The 16802-nt window shown below is 40.8% G+C and overlaps 2 protein-coding genes across 2 annotated transcripts; one reads left to right on the top strand and one right to left on the bottom strand.

The window, feature by feature from the left end:
• Positions 1–906: 906 nt before the first annotated feature.
• On the bottom strand, positions 907–11806 carry rpgra (retinitis pigmentosa GTPase regulator a). Its single transcript, XM_068734089.1, has 14 exons — positions 11741–11806; positions 11269–11394; positions 11086–11178; positions 10600–10662; positions 10334–10492; positions 10060–10209; positions 9806–9964; positions 8775–8930; positions 8508–8632; positions 8127–8303; positions 6785–7307; positions 6594–6676; positions 4560–4752; positions 907–3215 (listed from the first exon to the last, which is right to left on the bottom strand). The coding sequence occupies exons 1-14, from the start codon at positions 11769–11771 to the stop codon at positions 997–999; spliced, it is 4257 nt and encodes a 1418-aa protein (XP_068590190.1). The 5' UTR covers positions 11772–11806; the 3' UTR covers positions 907–996.
• Positions 11807–12662: 856 nt separating this feature from the next.
• On the top strand, positions 12663–16802 carry otc (ornithine transcarbamylase). The gene is made up of 10 exons (XM_068735603.1): positions 12663–12808; positions 12901–13039; positions 13135–13216; positions 13868–13955; positions 14050–14203; positions 14288–14410; positions 14617–14670; positions 14759–14908; positions 15519–15656; positions 15771–16802. The coding sequence occupies exons 1-10, from the start codon at positions 12735–12737 to the stop codon at positions 15828–15830; spliced, it is 1062 nt and encodes a 353-aa protein (XP_068591704.1). The 5' UTR covers positions 12663–12734; the 3' UTR covers positions 15831–16802.

A 16802-nucleotide genomic window follows, 5' to 3' on the forward strand; every position in this document is an offset into this window, starting at 1 on the left:
ACGTGTGATGAAGTGACTGTGAGAGGATCTCCTGAGCTGTAATTATGTAATGTGGGTACAGCCGACAGTTTAGCCGAAATGTTTCTGTGAGGTCAAGTGAACAAAGAGTTAGTTGACCCCATCTTTGCTTTGCTTTGATGTCGTGTTACAGACAATGATTTGGGATTAAGATTGTCTCTGGGTTTAGCTTTATTGTCTTTAACTGTTGTTTACACAGTCTTACATTTAGCTGGTGTTCATTTTGCATATATTTTGGGGATTATTTTGAAGATTCAGCATCTAAAAGCATTGATCCCTACCCTAACACACACTGTGCACTTGTACAGTCTGATCTTGAGTAGTGTGGAGTAGGAAGAAGTGAACTTCTGCAGCCCGCTCCTCATCTCTGCTCGAGGCTAGCAGCTCGGGGCTACATTAGCCGCTACTAGCAGAACACAACCGAAATCTCGAACAGAACTTTCAGCAGTCGCGTAGCATTGTGGGAAATGTAGGGACCAGGGTTTGGTAAGGAAGAAGACTGATTGGAATAAAAACAATTTGACAATGTTAGAGAAGTTCAATGCCAAATCGATTGAGCAAAACATATAGATGAGCCATATTGAGCTATATTGCTCTGGGCTCCTTCATGGGCATTGTAGATTATTTTAAGTCAATCCCACATACATCACTCTGCTGCCTTCAATAATCAAATGTGTGTTAATCACCAAATTAACTATTTTTCTGTATAGCTTTGAAAAATTGTGAACCAAATAAAATGAATGCCTTCAGTAGGAATGAAGCTTGGTGCCGGGTGCCACAGACAAAGTTGGGAAGTGATAAATATTGAGAGACAAACTAATGCATTGTTAGTTTTGGTCTTTTAATGTGATTTGTTGACAGTAAGAATAATTTATCAACAGCTGTCTGACTCACAGTGATCAGGTTTCACTGTACTGCATGGCCCTTGTGGTGCTGAGTCCGTGTCCTTTCAGTTAAACACTGTTTTGTATATGAACCTCACTGCAGATCGAGGTACTGAGGCAGAACATCGTTCCAGAACTGCTGAGAGTCGTCTCGTTTCTTCTCTCCTGCAGCACTCTGCTTCGTCCTCAGTGCTGGTTTGGGTGTTTCTTTGTGTTGTTTGTATTTTCTGTCAGGAGGCAACTCCTGCATGTTTTTTGATTTTGTTGATTTGACCTTTTCCTCCTCTTCTTCTTCCTCCTCTTCTTCTTCTTCCTCCTCATCTCCTTCTTCCTGCTCCACCTTTGTATTTCCCTTTTTTTCTTTCTCATGTTCCTCCTCTTTAGCATGTTTCTTGCTATGTTTGACGTTTGCAGCCTTTTCTTCATCCTCACTCTCCTCCTCTCCTCCCTCCTCTTCTTCGTTAGCTTCTTCCTCGCTCTCATCTTCATTTTCCTCAGAATCACAACCAAGGCGTTCCTGTTTTGTTTCTCCTCTCTGATTTCTGAGTCGTGTCTCTGTTTTTGTTTCATTCTCCTCTTCCTCCTCTTCCTCTTCCTCATCATCATCGCTCTCTACCATCATCTTTTTATCCTCAATATGTTTCTCTTTTGTTTTTATTTTTTCCTCCTCCTCAACTTCACTCTCTTCCTCTTCTCCTTCCTCCTCTGCTACCTCTTCCTCAACTTCTTCTTCCTCCTCCTCTATAACCTCCTCCTTACTCTCTTCTTCCTCCTCACCCTCTTCTTCCTCCTCCTCCTCCTCACCCTCTTCTTCCTCCTCTGTAACCTCCTCCTTACTCTCTTCTTCCTCCTCACCCTCTTCTTCTTCCTCCTCTATAACCTCCTCCTTCTCTTCTTCCTCCTCACCCTCTTCTTCTTCCTCCTCTATAACCTCCTCCTTACTCTCTTCTTCCTCCTCACCCTCTTCTTCTTCCTCCTCCTCTATAACCTCCTCCTTACTCTCTTCTTCCTCCACACCCTCTTCTCCTTCCTCCTCTATAACCTCCTCCTTACTCTCTTCTTCCTCCTCACCCTCTTCTTCTTCCTCCTCCTCTATAACCTCCTCCTTACTCTCTTCTTCCTCCTCACCCTCTTCTTCTTCCTCCTCCTCTATAACCTCCTCCTTACTCTCTTCTTCCTCCACACCCTCTTCTCCTTCCTCCTCTGTAACCTCCTCCTTACTCTCTTTTTCCACCTCCTCAACTTCTTCTTCCTTTTCTGAAACCTTCTCATTTCCCTGTTCTTCTTCCTCGCTCTCTTCTTCCTCCTCCTCACCCTCTTCTTCCTCATCAGTAACTTCCTCCTTTCCCTCTTCTAATTCCTTCTCAGCAGTATCGTCCTCAGCTTCTCCCTCTTCTACAGATGCTTTTTCCTCACAATCTTCCTCCTCCTCATTTTCTTTATCACCCTTTTTATCTTGCTCTTCCTCGTCTTCATCAGGCTCACTGTCTTCCTCCTTGTTATTTTCATCACTCGCTTTGTCCCGTGACTCATCTTCCTTCCCTTCACTCTTATCTGTTTCTTCGTCTTCTTCTGAGTCGTCCTCCTCATTCTCACTTTCGGTGGAATCTCTTTGTTCCTTAGTTTCACCATTTTCCTCTGCATCAACCTCATCTTCCTCTTCCTCAATGTTTTCTTCCTCTTCCGAATCAGACTCTGCAGCGTCACCTCCGTCTCTGTCCTCCTCCTCTGACTCTTTGCTCTTGCTGCTCCCCGAGTCTTCATCGCTGACATCGTCCTCATCCTCACTCACCTCACTTTCTTCCTCTTCTTCTTTATTCTCTTCTTGACTAGATTCTTCACTTCCATCCTCCTCTGCTGCCTCACTAGTTTCTGCTTCCTCCTCTTCAGTTTCAGTGACATTGCCCTTCTCAATTCCTTCATCCTCCTCCTCACTGCTGGAGCCTTTTTCCTCTTCACCATCTTCCTCTGCAGTTTCATGATCTTGCTCTTCCTCAGTCCCTCCCGTAACACTCTCCTTTTCCTCCCCTAAGTCATTGCTACTTTCACTTCCCTCTTCATCTTCTTCTTTGTTTTCCACATCGCTTCCACTTTCTTCATCTTCCTTCTTTTCCTCATCTTCAGTATCTGTTTCTTCTCCTTCATGATCCTTGGGGGTTTTCTCATTATCCTCATGTTCTTGCTGGGAAGTTCCCACATCTTTCATCACCCCCTGTTGTGACCGAGTGGTATCATGACTTTCCTCTTCTTGAACCACATTCTTCTTGACCAGACCGTCTTTCCGTATGCTTCCTTCTGGTAAATTTGACTCGTCTGTTGAAGAAAAATATGACAATGTCGAGGAAAAAGAAGGTTGCATAACTGCACTCTGCTTTGTGAAATGTTTCACCCGACACGGTGTTTTCGGGGTTGTAGAGGTAACCGTGTCACTGTCGGACTGGAAGCCCGCAACGCTTGTCACTGCCTCACTAAGCACCCCCATAGCTGCACCTGCTATCCCAGCAGCGGGAAGAAGACAGGCTGCGGTACTGAGGATCTCCCCCCCCCTTGGCTTTTTTTCAGTCAGGCTTTGAGTATCCTTTCTGTGTGTTCCAGAAACAAGTAGATCCCTATCAACAGGTTCTGGGTCTCGAAGGGATTTTGCGCCGCTGACGGAAACCACCTCTGTACCCCGAGTGCTTTGTGAGGAAATGGGGTTACAGAGCAGTTCAAACTGTGTATCCTGCTGCGATATCAGCGAGCTGGAAGCTTCAGTCTCCTTACTCCTTGGTTTGGCCCTCGTATTAACTTCAGAGTCTGCTTCTCCTTTTACTCTGATTTCATCCTCTCCTTCTCTACCTGGTTTTGTTTTTACCTTCAGTTTAGATTCTATTGACTTAAATTTGTCATTTATTTTAGAGCTGTCACCTTCAGGTATCTTCTGCTTATCTGCAGTTGTGTTTTCTACACATTTTTCTTTGCTTTTACTTTTAAATTGAGTATTTCCTGTATATTTCCTGTGATTTTTGACTTGTGTGGATTTGACTTCTTGCAGTTCACCTTTCATTTTCACAGGTGTAGATGTCACACTTTGAGTTTTCTTAGTATCAACCTGAGCAGGTGTGATTTCTTTTCTCACAGCTGGTGATTTTAAATCCAGTGCTTTATTTTGACCTTTTCCCAGTGCAGTGTCTACCTTGTGCAAATCTTTTGTTAAAGTCGATTTGACTCGTTGCATCTCCTGTTGCATCTGCACTTCAACAGGTTTGACATCCGTGGTTTCACCCTTGATTTCTGCATCTTTTTCTACAGGTGACCAACTTTCACTTCGGACAGATGGACTGCTTGTTTCATTTCCTGTAGTGATCTTAATAACATGAGTCTTGTCAAAAGCTGATTTATTGTCCTCCTTTTTTGGTGTCCCTAACACGTTTTTCTTTAAAGTCATGGCTTCCATATCCTCTTTGTTTATATTACTTTCTTTCACATTTCTGTTTCTCCTGTCATTTCCCTTCAGTTTCGTCAGTCTCTGCTGCGCTTCAGTCAGTGTCTTCCTGACAGATTGTAGAGTTTTTGAGGTTGACTCCGATAGTTTTGGTGATTTAAAATGGGAGGGTTCCTTTCGAGCTTGTCCATAAGTTGGGACTTTATTGTACTGCTTAGTGATATTCTCTTTGCCTTTAGATGAGGCACTTTTAGAAGCGTTTTTCAGACTCTTTGAGCTCATCAGTGAAGATACTTCTCTCTTCAAAGAGCCTTTCAGGAGCTCTGTGGGTGAGGCCTTGAGAAACTTTTGTCCTGCCTTCCCATTGAACTGAAACAACTCTGCTTCTTTCGTAGTTCTTCTAAGAGCCGGGCCTTTCCTCTTTTCCTATAACAAATCACAGAGAAAATAGGGATGTAAAAATAAAAATAAGCCTGGCTGAAAAAAGTCAGATGCCTGATAATTGTGTGTTATTAAAAAGGAAATTTGAACAAGCACCGCAGCAGACCTGCAATCAACATTACTGAATGTGTAGTTGTGGCATTTTATGTTTTATGTGGTTTACTGCCAAAAGCATGTCTGCACTAGTTTGAGGAAGCTGTTTCTTGTTCAATAAAACTCAAAACTAAATCAGAACTTCAGCATTTTTTTGGATATATGTTGCAGTAGATTTTTGTAGGTGTAGATGGATTAAAATGTTTTGAATATAATTACAAATATACATCAAAATGTTGGCAGCAATACATAGTAAGATAATATATTGCCAATAAAAAGTATATTTTGGAACTCATCCTCATGTAGAAATACATTTTGGTACAGTTTTGTACAATGTAATTTGAAATGTCATAAACAGCAGTTAAAGCCAGCGGTCGAATGTAACTTAGTGTATTTACTCAAATACTGTACGTAAGTAGAAATTGAGGTACTGTATTTCCCTTTTGTGCAACTTTATACTTCTACTCCACTGCATCCCACGGCTTAAACATGTGAAAAACAATGGGTTTTCTTTACAGTATGAGCATTGTGGGCACACATGATGTGGATCACTGATTAGTCATCAACAAATCTGTCATCAGGCTCAAATGCAGATATGGAAGGAAGGTAAAGGAAACCAACGGAGAGAAAAGGGAATCCTTATTTTACCATCTGCATTTGAGATTAACAGACTTATTTTGGGGTTATTTGGGGGCCAGTGGTGTGTGAAAACAGACAATGAATCACTGTCACAGCAGAATTTCTGAACTGTGAACTGTGGTGCACCTCTTTAGAGATATTCATCTCTGTCACACATTTAAGCCCACACATGTCTGAGCATAAGTAACTAAGTACATTTACTCAAGTAATGCAGTTCAGTAAATATTGAAGTACATGTATTTTACTTGAGTATTTTCATTTCCCTGTGAAATATTGTACTTTACACTTCACTCTTTTTTTTTTTTTTTACACCTGAAGTTGCTAGTGATAGTAAGATTTTACTTTCAAAACTTCTCAGCACACAAAATCAGTAGTTGTACCTAAGTATGATTATGAATGTTTTTACTTGTAATGAACAGTTTTAAAGTGTGGTACTACTACTTTTACTCCTTCCACTACTACAGACACGAGCCCATTCAACATTACAACTAAGGCAGGAATGGGTTACTGAGCACCACATGTTGCACTGACACACAACAACGCAGGAGACTCTTTCACAGCTTGCTTCATCTCTGGCTGTGGAAACACTGATGAGATGTGGCAAGATTCCTGCAAACTTTCCCAAAGTATTTAATGTGTGTGTGTGTGTGTGTGTGTGTGTGTGTGTGTGTGTGTGTGTGTGTGTGTGTGTATCTGAGGCTGGAGCCCAAACACATTTGTATATTGGCAGAAGCAATCCTAATCTCTGAATCTGCTTTGAGGGGATTCATCACACACATTCTTGGGGGGAAAAAAGGCAAATGAAAGTGAAAAATTAAGAAACCATAACACTGAATTCAATTTCACTTCAATGTTTTACCAAATGGAAAATGTCTCCGCAGACACACACAGTATGTATGCTGACTTATGCACATTTCCTGGAAAAGTCAGTGCGTGTTCAACATTGCTGCTTCCTACCCTGGAGTGCACATAATGTAGACAAGAGGAAAATAGCATTCAACTGACTCTAAATAACATTCAACTGACTCTGCATTTATGACTTTGTAGACAATATATTGTAATACTCTATTAAAGTGAAACCAAACTTCTCTCACCATGTTTTGCAAAAAGTCAGAGTTGACTCCTTTCTCAGAGATATTTTCTTCTACTGCAATTTGTCTCTGAGAAGTTTCTCCCTCTGCAAAAACCGACAATGATTGGGTTATTGAAACAGCTGCACACAAGAGCATCTAACACAAAATAAAAACTCAGCTCATCGCTGGATAAAATTAGAGGTTGAAAATACCTGTTTTAGACAAGGCAGCATGCTCCTCCTCACTGAGAGGTTTGTTGGAAATATCACTGGAGGGTCTGGTGGGGCTGCAGGGCTCTTTAGGTGGTAGAGGAGATTCACCAATTAAGGCCTTTTTGGTGGTTGCCACTCCATAGAGTCTTCTTTTTGCAGTCCTTTTATGAGATACTAGGGTACTATGTTTAGTTATAGTCTTTGGTGATAGTAAGGGAGAAGGCAGCTCTTTGGATTTAGACTCAGAGGAAGCAGCAGTAGAGGATTTATTCTGAAAGGTGTTTGATGATTGAGAATGTGGGCTTGATGGCTTAGAGGATAACACTGGAGATCTGGGGGAGAGTGCTGGGCTTAGTCTTGCTTCTGATTGTGGTTTTGGGGATGATGAAGGGGTGGCAAAGTCCTTTGAGAGTGTTTTAGGGGTTGGGATATTTCTGGACGTTTGCCAGGAGGTGCTGAAGAAGTCAGAATTTAGACGTGGGAGGTTGTGAAACATCTCTCCAAACTGCTCTGCAGAGTTTCCCTGGAAGAAAAGAGAGGAAAAACAGCAACAACAAAAAAAAGTGAGTAAAAGGTTTGAACCACATCATGGAGCTCCCCCAACATGTCAGTCAGCAGCACTGCAGCAGAGCTACGACTTGGTGTAAGACCGCCTCCTACTGGAGTTAAACTGTGATTACAGTTATCTAAAGCTAAGAGGACAAACGTTCTGCAGGGTTCCCCGAGTTAAATAAAAGACTTTCTAATACTACATACAAAGCAATTTAATACTTGTTCACAATCACACTGGTCAAAGTATGAAAGTATGGTGGCTAACCAGTATTGGGCCTAGAATTATTTCCCAGCAGTATGTAAAATATATTCCCAAATATATAACTAGTGAAATAAATATGACTAGAATCCAGATATGCAGCATAAAATAAATATATAGCTCAAATGATAGTTAAAAAAAAAGCTGCAATGATTAGTAAATTAATTGATTGGGCGACTATTTCGATTAATTTATCATTTCAGTAATGTGATAATAATAATGTGATAATATGCTGCTTGGGTGGTCTTAAAATATAACAAATTCTATATTTTGGGTTTTGGACAGTTGGTTGAACAAAACAAGACATTTATAGATGTCACCTTTGTACTATTGTAGTTTTTTGTTTTTGGTGAACCAAACAATAAATCGATCAATGGATAAAACAATCAGCAGATTAATGGATTATGAAAACAATCAGTAGTTGCAGGCCTAGTGTATTTAAATGACCAGTGTGTAGGATTTATTGCCATCAAATGGTGAAGTTGCAGATTGCAACCAACTGAAAATAAGTACAACGGTGTAGGTTCTCACTTTTTCTCTGTGGCGTGCTCGAGCAAAGAGGGCCGAGAGTGGGACTGTTGGAGTAGGATCAATCAAAGTGTCCAGCAGAAGCATTTCTGTGTAACTTGGCTCTAAAAAGTTCTCTGTGACATCTTCTTCTGGTCTGGGTGCAGCCAGTACCAGCATGTGGTTACCACCGCAGGACACCTAAACGTAAGAAAACACAAGGACTCAATGTAGTTTATTACAGAGGATCCTCTCAATCTGCAGACACACAGGACAAACCACTTGGGAGGTGGACTACAGTCACATTTTGTGGGTTTAGTGTTTTGCTAAAGGACATTTCACAAACACACAGGTGGAGCTGAGGATGACACGACCACCCTGAGCCGTTTCATCACATTCACTTACTAACTGAACACTGTGATGGAGAAAACGTGCGCAGAGTGTCGGGCTGAACTGGTTGATGAAGTACTCCCCCCCTAAACCCAGCTTCCCATGACGACCATCACCAAACGTGTACAGAAGCCCGTTGTCTGTGGAAGACAAACGCTTTACATCAAGTTTGAAGCTTGTGTTCAATCGCTTCACATTTAATTCAGACGATCAGAAATAAACAGGCAGCACTATTTTTAAACACTATCATAATGACTAGAATGAGTTTCAGAGAATACTTACTTGTGATCACAGCGGTGTGGTTCTCTCCACAGGCGACATGTTTGATGCTGCTGTTACAAAAGTGCTCCAGTGGTTTTGGCAAATCAGCTTCAAACAGAAACGTCCCGTGGCCCAGCTGACCGTACTGACCTCTGCCAAACGTGTACACATTCTCCTCTGGCACGGCAAAACAGACACAATGGAACTGACTGCTTTGACGAACAGCAGCGGTGGAAAGAAAGTACATTTACTGCGTATTTTCACTTACATTTCAGAGAGAAATACTGTACTTTTGAATTGCTCGGGTTACTTTATAGTTTGCATTGTGCAAAAAAATCTTCATCTTCCAAGTAATTAAATTAAATAAAGAGTCAAATTGATGAATTTTCTTCAATCGCGTGACATTTTTATAGCAATTTCTTTATTCTGTCTTCTTTCAAGATTTTCACACTCTTCTCTAAAATATTCTTGAAGTTGATTTCTGTTGAAAGCATTACATATTAAAATGCTGCTTTGAGGGGTTCAGTACAAGGATGAGGAAGAGGTCTTGTCTCTCTCAGGGCTGTGACGCTGGTTGTTGATGTTGTGCTTTTTTTTTCATATTAAGATGATTATTTATGTGTATATTAATTATTTAAATTATAGAAATGGGTAAGACCATATAAGTGTTTGTATCTGCCTACTAATTTTCAGACAAATATTATTTATTAATTTAGAATTTATTCTATATATGTTTAGTTTTCTTACTATTTGTGAAATGTGCAAAATTAATAAATCTATCTATCTATACCTATCTGTGGTGTGGTGATAAAAATTCAATAAAAAGGCCTGTCTGCATAATGAGTGAAACTTTAATTAGATTTTGCTGAAACTGTACTTTTAAGTAAAATTATAAATGCAGGACTTGTAATAGTGTTTTCCACACGATGGTATTAAGACTTTTACTAAAGTAAAGGATCTGAATACTTCCACCACTAACAGACTGTATTTCTGATTTACGTCAAATATAGACGGTAAAACAAAAGCAAAAAAAGTCTCTGTACTAAACCTACCTGTGAGTGCCACCGTGTGCTCCCCTCCGCAGCACACCTGGGTGACATGACCCAGAAACCCTTGTACCCGCTGAGGGACTCTGTGATTGGCCAGCTGCTCCACCTGGAGACCAAGCCTTCCATTCGCGCTGTCGCCAAACGTGTAGAGATCTCCATCCACTAGAGCAAAGCCGACACAACACTGGAGTGTGAAGGCTGGTTAAATGAAAGCTCAAACAGTCTCTTGTGCTGTGCTTGGTTGGACTGTGTTGTACCTGTGACAAATGCTGAGTGGTGGTACCCACAGGAGACCCACATCACCGCCTCCCCAACATCCACCTCTGTGGGTTCTGCTGCAAAGCACTCATCCCCTAAACCGATCTGACCCACGGTGTTGTCTCCCCACATGAAGAGCCTCCCGTCCTCTAACAACACACACACACACACAGAGTAGAAAATCAAACATCACACACACACAGTTTGGACTTTGACCAGAGCATGTTGATCTAATGAGACACTTGTTACATTATTACTCGTCACTGTTCGGACCTGTTAAGGCAGCTGAGGTGTTGCATCCTGCAGAGAGCATTTTGATTGGTGCATGGTCACAGAAGGGATGCAGGAGGCGAAAGGATGTGGTGTTGTTGCAGTGGCCCAAACCGAGCTGCCCCTCCAGGTTACTGCCAGAAACAAACACACTACCCCGCCCTAAAGATATACAAAACCGGACTTTAATACAACCAATTATGGGCCCTTCTGTTCTATATTTAAGGAATGTCATATGAAATTCTGATGTTATTTGTTAATCATCTTACATGTGCAGACAATTGTGTGATACCTCCCACAAGCTACAAGCTTCACCTTCTCAGACTTTAAGGCTGAAAGGAAAATACAGTGATTTTATATACAGCTTGTAAAAGTGTTATCTCGTCCCATACCAATAGAACATAAATTGTATTATATTTTGTATCATTAATCTGAATCTGTAAAGTAACTAAGGTTATTAGATAAACGTAGTGTAGTATAAAGTACAACATCTGTTTGTTTTTAGTGGAGTAGAAGTACATAGAAGAAAAATAAAAATACTCAAGTATGATACTTGAGCAGTACTTGTGTAAATGTACATTACTCTCCACCACCGTACAAAACAAGTGATTTGACGATGTTAGCTTGGCTTTTCCACTGTTTTTTTTTTTTACATTTTATAGACCAAGCGATTAAAGGATTAATCAAGAAATAATTGGCATATTAATCAATAATGAAAATGATCATTATTGACACTTTTGGTGGAAATAACTCACCTTTCACAGAGGCAGGTTTGCTGGCAGCAGGCTTAAATCCACACCCCAGTTGGCCCCAAGTATTACCACCAAACATGAGCAGCCTGCCATTTTCTGCTGACATAAGAATCCTTTAATTACACAAATATTTAACGTTTAACACAGTAATTATTCACTATTAAAATGTGCATAGATTGTCTGCACCTGTAATCACAGCAGTGTGCTCTCCGCCACAAGATAGATGCACTGGCTGGTCATTCTTCAACCAGAATGTACTAGGCACATTGTCAGCAAAACTGCTCTTTCCAAATGTGAAGATGGCTCCTGTTTCTGAGGACAAATGTACGATTAATTTTTTAAACAGCCTTTGGGTATAATTAACACTGAGCAGTACTAAGGCAGCACTACTCTTCTCTAACTTAACACCAGCTAAATCCCAACCTGACATCTCAAGCCATTTAAGTAGCAGCCTGACAGAAATAGCAACAGGTCAACCACACACACACACACACACACACCACACACACACACACACACACACACACACACACACACACACACACACACACACACACACACATGATATGTGGACACCGTTATTCCAACGGACAGGTAAGTATACCATTCATTAAGATAAGTGTTATATATGCTGGATAATTGTATGAAGTGCTCTCACCGGGTATGTCCACATCATCCTGTCCCGTCATCTCCACTGCTCTCCCCCTCGCACCTCCTCACCTGCACCATATGTCAGTCCCGGTGCTGAATGACGGGAAGATCACGATGACGTAAAAGAGGGACAGGTGATAGCCAGCTAGCTGCTATCCCTGAGCTAACCATGGAAATAAAGTTATTCATAGGTGAGGAATATTAATATATGTTTTCAAAGTAGCCTACTCAGTGAATAAAGCAGCATATTAATGGCGTGATTATTCAACGCCATGCCAAAACACACTAAAAGGAAAACAAAAAGACAAATTATGGTTTTACGTTATCCATATACAAACGTTAAAATGTATCAAACGTACATCTATGACAAGTAACACGTATCCTATATTTAGACAATATTTGTTCATTTGGGGGACAGACAAAACGTGTTTTAGTTTGGGTTTTTTACCAGCAGGCTATTTACAAAATGCATTTTCGAGATCTCACATAGGTGTGAAGGCTAATCAATCAAACCGGGAGCACACCCGTGTGTAGAGGTCCCGCTCGTGGGTCTCATTTGTGCTCGCGGATTTTAACATTGATTTGCCTTCATATCTATGTGATAAAATGTTGGCGAAACCAATAGTTTCCACAGCAGCTCTGCCCATCAGTAGTGGAGCAGCAGAGAGCGTTATAACGCAGGAAGTTGTTGTTTTGAAAACTAGCTGCAAAAATTCTTCTTTTGCAGATGAAATACACTCAAACCCCAATTGAATAGCCCACATGTTGCAACATTAATAACCAAAAAGCGTTAGTCATCCCATTACACTTGTCCGACAACAGACAGTAAACTCTCGCTGTGATTGGGAGGAAGCCACGCCTCACTTCCTGGTTCTGCGGTGACGTCAGAGCAGCCACGCTACTGGTCGCGCGTCAGTTCGGACAGACAGCGAATGAACGTCTACGCTGATGAAATATATTCCCAAAACAGTTGTCTTCCATTCTAGTTTACTTGAGCTACAATGTCTACTAAACTACTGTCTGTGAACAACACTGTCTTCAAATGCTTGAAAACTCTTTCGGCACGAGGGTTTGGGTAAGCAGCTCCAGATAACTTTATTATGAAGTATTGTTAGTACAGGTAATACTAAGTTGTATGCATTGTGTCCTCGTGTGTTACTTTCTCAGTAGTGGAGCTGCTTCCCTCGGATCGGCTCATTTAAAGGGTCGCAGTTGTCTCTCTCTGAAAGACTTCAGCTCAGATGAAATCAAGAGGCTGTTGTGGGTGTCAGGGGATCTGAAACATCGCATCAAGCATGAAAAACAGGTAGCTTAAGTTACCAATGTCTGCTGTAGTGTCCATATGTTAAATATCCTCAGGGTGGATCATTCAAAGGTAGCTAATTGTCATTTCTATTTCAGTATCTTCCTCTGCTGCAAGGAAAGTCGATTGCTATGATATTTGAGAAGAGGAGCACCAGAACAAGAATGTCCACAGAAACAGGTGTCCGTTTTGTATACAAGTATCTGCACTATGTACTATATACTTTAACAATACCACAAATAACTTTTTTTAGAAAGGCGGGAACATTTTATAAGTGTCATATTTGCACAATTAGAACAATCTTTATTTTTTGGTGAAGATTTGTTTAATTAATGTATACTCATTTTACAGTGCAATTGCAATATGTGATATAAAATTTGCATTCATGCACGAGAAAATAGATTTAAAATAAAGGAAAGAGAAAAATACATGTACAGATACATGCAAATGAACTAGAAGAAAGGTAGATTATGAACACAATAATGATACATCAGCTTAAATACATATCCAAGTAAAATGATAATGACATTACTAATAATCCTCACAATTTATACAAAAAAAGCATTAATGACAACAATCTAATAGAAATGTAACATCTCACACCGTTAGCAGGACTGATACTGTGTTCAGCGGTGTGACGGTCATTGTCATTATGGACACAAAAGAACTGTTGAAAGGCGACTTTCAGTCCATCCCAGGGACAAAGCGGTCTACAGTCCACTCCTCTCTTTCCCTGCACTGCTCCCCTTCAACGCTCACATCAGGTGGTGTTTGTTGTTTTTATTGTTGGCCATTAGGGAAATTGAAGTTGTCATAATATCATAATTTCAGGTTTTGCTCTGCTGGGTGGGCACCCCTGTTTCCTCACTTCTCAGGACATCCACCTTGGAGTGAATGAGAGTAGCACAGACACAGCTAGGTGAGTTTTATATTTATGCTTTCACTTATGGAAATAAAATTGAATTAATGACACTGACATGTCCGCATCTGGAATCTCTAAACTCCTTCTTCAGGGTTCTCTCAGGGCTTTGCGATATTGTCTTGGCACGAGTGTACAGCCACTCCACACTGGAGGAGCTGGATAAGGAGGCCTCCATCCCCATCATTAACGGCCTGTCTGACCTCTACCACCCAATCCAGATTCTGGCTGACTTCCTCACCTTACAGGTACTGCAACTCCTACGTGCACTGCAGTTTTCATCCAGTAAATGATAATGACACAGTGTTTTCTTAATTACCACTCTCGCCCAGGAGCATTACGGGTCCCTTAGTGGACTAACGGTGAGCTGGATTGGAGATGGGAACAACGTTCTCCACTCCTTCATGATGACTGCAGCTAAATTGGGAGTTCATCTTAAGATTGCTACACCAAAGGTTTGCCTCGTTTTATGTTGTCATGCACATTTGGCCTCTCTTTTAGCGCACTACCTCTGCTTCCTAGTAGTTACTTGTTTTGTAGTTTGCAGGTATACATGCATGCAGTCAACCTTAAGCATCAAATCCCCCCAGTTGCTTGGGAAACAAAAGCCTGTGGTTCTGTTTTGTAATGTACAAAGCTAAAGCTGTATTTTAATTCACAGGGGTACGAGCCAGAAAGCAGTGTTATTCAAGAGGCACAGAGACTCTCCAAAGAAGTGAGGTGTTCTTCAGGTGTCATTATTTTAAACAGGACCTCTTGACAAAGGACTTCTTATTAATTCATAACATCGCATTGTCCCTCAGCATGGGACCCAGCTTGTTCTGACCTCTGACCCGATGGAGGCCGCCCGCGGCAGCAATGTTTTGGTCACTGACACCTGGGTGAGCATGGGACAGGAGGAGGAGAAGAAAAAGAGGCTCAAAGACTTTAAAGGTTACCAGATTACAATGCAGGTAACTAAGAACATTTTCTTTTTACCTGTTTATATTCTTGGCATTGTGTATATTTTTGATTTGGCAATTTATGTTATTTTTTCACATTTGCTCTCTTTCCTACGTTGTACTGTAACTGCTTTTTTACTTTCTCAGATGCTCTTTCTTGCTTAAAAATCTAAATGGTGTCACCCACAAAACACAGCAGTAGCTTTTGGAGACGGTAGCAGTTGTTTTCAGTCAATTGTTTTCACAAATTGGTCCCTTTTGACAGCTGTACACACTTCTTGACAGTAAGCAATTCAGTCTTAAACATGCTCCTTTCTTATGCCTGTACACAAAGCAGTAGATTTTAATCTTCTGCAAATTGTTTGTATGGTAAAATAGTCTTAACGGTAATTACAGACGTCATCTGTCTTATAATTCGCAAGCAAGCTTAAAATAAAAGCTTTGCACCAAACATGATGATATAATTGTTAGGATTTTCTGAAAAAAAAAGATTACAGTAATTATTTTGGTCAATAAGAATATGTCTTTATGTCTGGCAAGTAAATACTTTGCAAAGGAGCTCAAATCTAATGTTATCTAATTTCACTGAGTTGAAATGGGTCTTGGTTCTGGTCCGCTACAGACAGGAAGTGTTGCCAAACCAGACTGGACCTTCCTGCATTGTCTCCCCCGCAAGATGGAGGAGGTGGATGACCAGGTGTTCTACTCATCCCGCTCCCTCGTCTTCTCCGAGGCGGAGAATAGAAAGTGGACAATCATGGTGAATAACCTGATTAGTATTTAACGCACAGTTTAACACTGGTATGGGTTAAAATGATCCTGTCAGAATAGTCTTTGCCTCCGGTTTGATCGTCACAACTGTCTTCTCTTTCAGGGTCTGATGGTGTCTCTTCTGACTGACTACACTCCTCAGATCCCCATGCTCAAGTTTTAACTTTACCATAAGGTGGAGTTTTACTTGCTCGTCATGAAGTACAGTATGACAGTCTTACTGCAGATGCCTCTGCATAGTTCAATGTCTGATTTCACCCACTGATAGCACCATCACAACACTAGATGGGTTACCAGAGAGTAACTGTGTTTACATTGTTTAATTCACTTCCTGGTTTACAGCATGGATGGCACGGTTAGTGTTCCCTCGAAGTTCAATTATAAGCCAAAGATTGATGTTTACATTCTACTTTACTGTGATAGAGAACGAGGATTGTTGCGAGCGTAAGTTTCACAGACCTGTTCCTGAAAAGGAAAAGATTACCGATCCTTTCTTCAACTCGTTTAACGTTGCCTTCACTTCACAACATTCTCCAACAGCATCGGAAACTTGAATGAGAAAATGCAATCAGTCCGAGCTGACCACTCCCATTCTTGCAGTATCCACATGGTGTTTACGTAGCCGCTGCCCCGACATGTTGTTGTAATTCATTTTTTTGAGGGAACGTACATCAGTCGCTGTGCATAAGCCCATTAAATGCACAACTATACATTTGTCTTTACTGCCAAAAAGATACCATGATATAACCACAACGTCTCCGGTTTGTTGCATGCCAAAACCCTCTCTCTTCCATCCATGTTACTTGTCTGTTTCTACTGTATACTATCTACTAAAAGCAAAATGGCAAAAACCTACTCTTAAAAAAGGCATTGTGTGTCATACCAATTGTCAGTGCAGATTGTTTATAAAAGGCAATACAGTATTACCATGCAATGTGGTTAAAAATGTAGTAAATGGACAAAAACACAGGTGTATGTCTGAATGTACACACATGTGCCTTACATCATGCTCTTCACTTTTATAAAGTCCACTCTGAGTGTTTTGTGAGTGTGATGCACCAATGATGAAACTGAGAGAGTCAAATCCTTGTTCACAAACTATAAATAAAGACATTACACTTTCTTCATAATGTTA

Source organism: Cebidichthys violaceus, unplaced genomic scaffold (genome assembly GCF_023349555.1).
Source record: "Cebidichthys violaceus isolate CVI_PGR_0920_01 unplaced genomic scaffold, fCebVio1.0.p SCAF_11, whole genome shotgun sequence".
Taxonomy (NCBI): domain Eukaryota; kingdom Metazoa; phylum Chordata; class Actinopteri; order Perciformes; family Stichaeidae; genus Cebidichthys; species Cebidichthys violaceus.